This window comes from Echinops telfairi, unplaced genomic scaffold, assembly GCF_000313985.2.
Source record: "Echinops telfairi isolate 266 unplaced genomic scaffold, ASM31398v2 ScPeMD7_7463;HRSCAF=8501, whole genome shotgun sequence".
In the NCBI taxonomy this organism is placed as follows: Eukaryota; Metazoa; Chordata; class Mammalia; order Afrosoricida; family Tenrecidae; genus Echinops; species Echinops telfairi.
The window spans coordinates 7,781,078-7,785,105 of NW_022111363.1; the positions used below are offsets into that span (position 1 = coordinate 7,781,078).

At 46.4% G+C, this 4,028-nt stretch overlaps 1 protein-coding gene across 1 annotated transcript in view; it reads right to left on the reverse strand.

Moving 5' to 3' along the window:
• Nucleotides 1-2,095: 2,095 nt before the first annotated feature.
• REXO2 (RNA exonuclease 2) overlaps nt 2,096-4,028 on the reverse strand; it is a 10,997-nt gene continuing 9,064 nt past the window's right edge. The window contains exon 7 of the mRNA XM_045283612.1: nt 2,096-2,543. Within this exon, the coding sequence (XP_045139547.1) occupies nt 2,414-2,543 (130 nt within the window). The 3' untranslated portion in view covers nt 2,096-2,413. The remainder of the gene's footprint in view (nt 2,544-4,028) is intronic.

The following is a 4,028-nucleotide window of genomic DNA, read 5'->3' on the forward strand; positions in this document are numbered from 1 at the left end:
ACTAGAACTGCCCCAGTGGGTTTCTGAGACACTACTCCACAGCCTTATCTTTCTCTGGAGTAGCAGTTCCTGGTTTCAAACTGACAGCCATGTGGTTAGCAGACCAACCAGGGACCCACCAAGCCACTACGGCTCCTGTTATCTCCTATCTTATGAGAGAGAAAAGGAGAGCGGTAGAGCAGGGAGAGGAAGACATCAGTACTGAGTAAGATGAGCTAGGAGAACATCCTCTGGACGGGGTCCCTGTGCAGAGAGCCTGCTAGACCCACAGGGAAACTGACAAGATACGCCCGGAGAATGCCAAGGAAAACTGAGTGCAACGACGTTGGGAGGAAACAAAGACCTTCCTCCTAAACTGAGGTGAGAAACTTTTTCCTAGAGCCAGAACCCTGCATTCAAACTTCTAGCCTCCTAAGCTCAGAGTAATTCCTGTTAAAACCAATCCCAGTACCGAGAGTAGCTAGCGATACCAGGAAGGTAAGAGAAAGATGCGGGGGGGGGGGGGGGGGGGGGGGGGGGGGCTAAGGGTGTGTGTGGAAAGGGGGAACTGATCACAATGATCTATATATAACCCCTTCCCTGGGGGAAGAACAACAGAAAAGTGGGTGAAGGGAGACAGCGGTCAGTTTAAGACATGGGGAAAAAATTTTTTTAATTATCAAGGGTTCAGCTAGACCAGAGGATGTACACTGGTACAGATATGAACTGGAAACACAGGGAATCCAGGACATCCCTTCCGGACCAGTGGTGAGAGTGGCGATACCTGGAGGGTGGAGGGAGGGTGGGGTGGAAAGGGGGAACTGATTACAACCCCCTCCCTGGGGGACAGACAACAGAAAAGTGGGTGAAAGGAGACATCAGACAGTGTTAAGACATTACAAAATAATAGTAATTTATAAATTATCAAGAGTTCATGGGGGAGCGGGGGGGATGAGCTGATACTAGGGGCTCAAGTAGAAAGCAAATGTTTTGAGAATGATGTCAACAAATGTGTTTGACAAAATGAATGTATGTATGGATTGTGTAAGAGTTGTATGAGCCCCCAATATGATTTTTTTTTTTAATATCAAGGGTTCATGAGGGAGGGAGGGTAGAAATGAGCGGATATTGAGGGCCCAAGCAGAAACTGTTTTGAAAACGTGATGGCAACATATGTACAAATGTGCTTGACACGATGGATGGATGGATGGATGGATGGATGGATGGATGGATGGATGGATGGATTGATGGATGGATGGATGGATGGATGAAGAGCTGTAAGAGCCCCCAATTAAATCATTTGTAAAATACCAGTCCCCATACATGGCATTGTTGTAGCGGCCACATATAACTAAGACAGAGAGCATTTTTCAGCTAGGGGCAAGTGACGACAAGAAGAGAAGGACATGTGATTCGATGTGCCTTCTGGCCGAGGACTCGCTGTGGACTGTGGGGAAGGCCTCAACGGAACCCTTCTAACCTCTCGGGGTAAGCCTCTCAAACTGCAGTCTTTCTCAGCTACCTGCTGAGCACAAGGCCTGGAGGAGCAGCTACTAAAGCTTGGAAAACCTAGCAGTAGCTGCCTTGCACAGAAGAACTACTTCATACACCGTATTACTTTCCGAAGGAATCCCAGTGGCTCCCAGTCCCTGTGAGATGGGCTACAGTGCAAAGTAGCCCAGGCCACGGCTCTCTTAGTTCCGTAACTATTAACAAACCCAAAGCTGCTGCCTTGAGTCCAACTCCGGATAGCTTATCCTTGGCTGTAAAGCAAAGCAGAACAAGTTCACTTCCTGTTTAATGTAAGAAATGAAACCCACTCCTAATCCACCACGGAGCCCTGATGGTTTAGTGGATTAAACAGTTGGGCTGCTAGTCACAGGTTTGCAGTTCAAACCCACCAGCTGCTGCTCAGGAGAAAGATGAGGTTGTCTGCTCCTGTAATGATAGTCTCTGAGCCTCTAAAGGGACATTTAATCTGCCCTGTAGGCTATGAACTGCATTCAATTCAACGAGTGGGTTCAGTGGGAGTTTAAATATTAGCCATGCCATCTTAAAAAAAGAAAAAAGGGTACTTTTCTCCAATAAAACTACTAAAGAATTGATACCGAAAAGCTTTGCATTTCAATAGAACTAGCTTTATTTATTTTTTAGTATTTTTTTAAACAAAAGAAATCGTCTAAAAGCAAATGCAGTTCTGTACCAAGGGGTGGATAGGGCCTGGTACTTACAAAGAAGCTCCTTCACTTATCAATGGCATCAGCACAGACAGGAAAACAGTGATTCTGGGGCTGCCTGTGGGAGTCATCGTCTCCGGTGTACGTTAACTGAAAGCACGAGCTCTGCCGAGCAGCGGGGTGAACAGCATCATCAGAGAAAAGGTAGCCGGGAGTTGCGTCCAGAGAAACCCGTGGCGGCAGCGTGGGAACTGGCATCAACTCACGGTCTTCTCGTTCTCTCCATTTTCTATGAGTTTCCTCTTCTTTTCGTCTGTCTTTTTCTTGAAGATGCTACTTCGGTAAAACTGGAGTTCTCGGATGCTCTCACTGATGTCATCGAGCGCCCTGAAAGCAGAGCACACCATGCTGAGTGACAGGCTCCGCCGCCGAGACGGGGACGCTCCACAAGACACAATTTCTGCCGGGTGACTTGTGAAAAATGGCACGGGCAGAAAATGCCACCACCCGACACCCTCAAGAAGTGGGACATTCAGGGGTTTAAGTGGAGAGAAAATGTTTTGAGAATGATGTACAAATGCGCTTTACACAATTGATGTGTGTATGGATTGCGATAACAGTTGTATGAGCCCCTAATAAAAGGTTAAAAAAAAAGAAAAAGAAATGGGATATTTCAGGAGAGCAAATACCTTGAAACACGATGGTGGCTTTTTGTTTTGAACTTGATTAAAAAAAAAAAAGTATAAATCATAGTAGCCTCAAGTCCCTCACCCCGTTCCATTAGATAGTGATGTGGGGGAGGGGGAGTGACGCTAGGGTCAAGTAGGTTTAGAAAAAATTAAATTAAAAAAATTGTGCACCGCTCTTAATATGCTTATACTACTGAACTGTAAGATAGGTGAATTACATGTCAATAAAACGATTAAATTTGTTTTTTAAGTTGTGAAGGTCTTTGAGAAGCATTAATTTCTTCGTGTGCGCTGTGCACACAGTATTCCCACAATGTAGCTGACCTCGTTTGTGGGACACTTATTAACAGCTCGTGGGACATGGCTCGTCTGGGCAGTACTTAATGACACCCTGGAAGGAAATACCCCGACACACTTGAACATCGTTCATGTCTCAGTCAGCGTAACGAGCACCAATGGCCAGACAGGCCCTAACTGTGACAGGATCTTTCCTCCCGTGTGATCTGTGCTTGAACCAGTGGCAGCCGGCCTCCACCTAACAGCTTCCTTCTCCTCCGACATGCTGTGTCTCATCTGTTGCAGTCGGAGAAACTCAGGTAAGCAAGGTTATCAGAACAGGGTGCAAGTCAATCAATAAGTTCTGAACGATGGGCCGAGGGGCTCTTCCGGTGAATGAATTGCACACACTGAGTGCAAGCATTTTCTGAGTTATTTCAGTGGCTAAGGCAACAATGTTGTTTCTTCCTGAGCCCTGGATGTACAGTGGCGCACTGGAGTGCTGTCAGAGCATCCCCTCTGGCTAAATCAAGGTACCCATTCTCTTTACACCACGCTGAAACCCAAGAGAGATCTGAAACCCAGGGTGCCTTTACAACCCATTCTGTGGCAAAGCCTGACTGGTCTAGAGCTGAGGCTATTTAACATCATTCGTTACTCCATTTGGTGAGGCAATCCATTCCGTCTCCCGGCATAAATAACTAAGCGGGTTCTTCCTCAGACTTTGCCTAGGGCGTGACTCACAAAATGTTTGCCAAAACCACATAGGTGCACTATTTTACCTTCCTAAGATCTGTGGGGGAAAATCCTGAATCATCACACACACAAAGCTCGGTTGTTTTGGATAGCGCATTTTACACGTGTTATTGTGCTATATACAGTACCAGTAGGATCAACGAGACGGGGG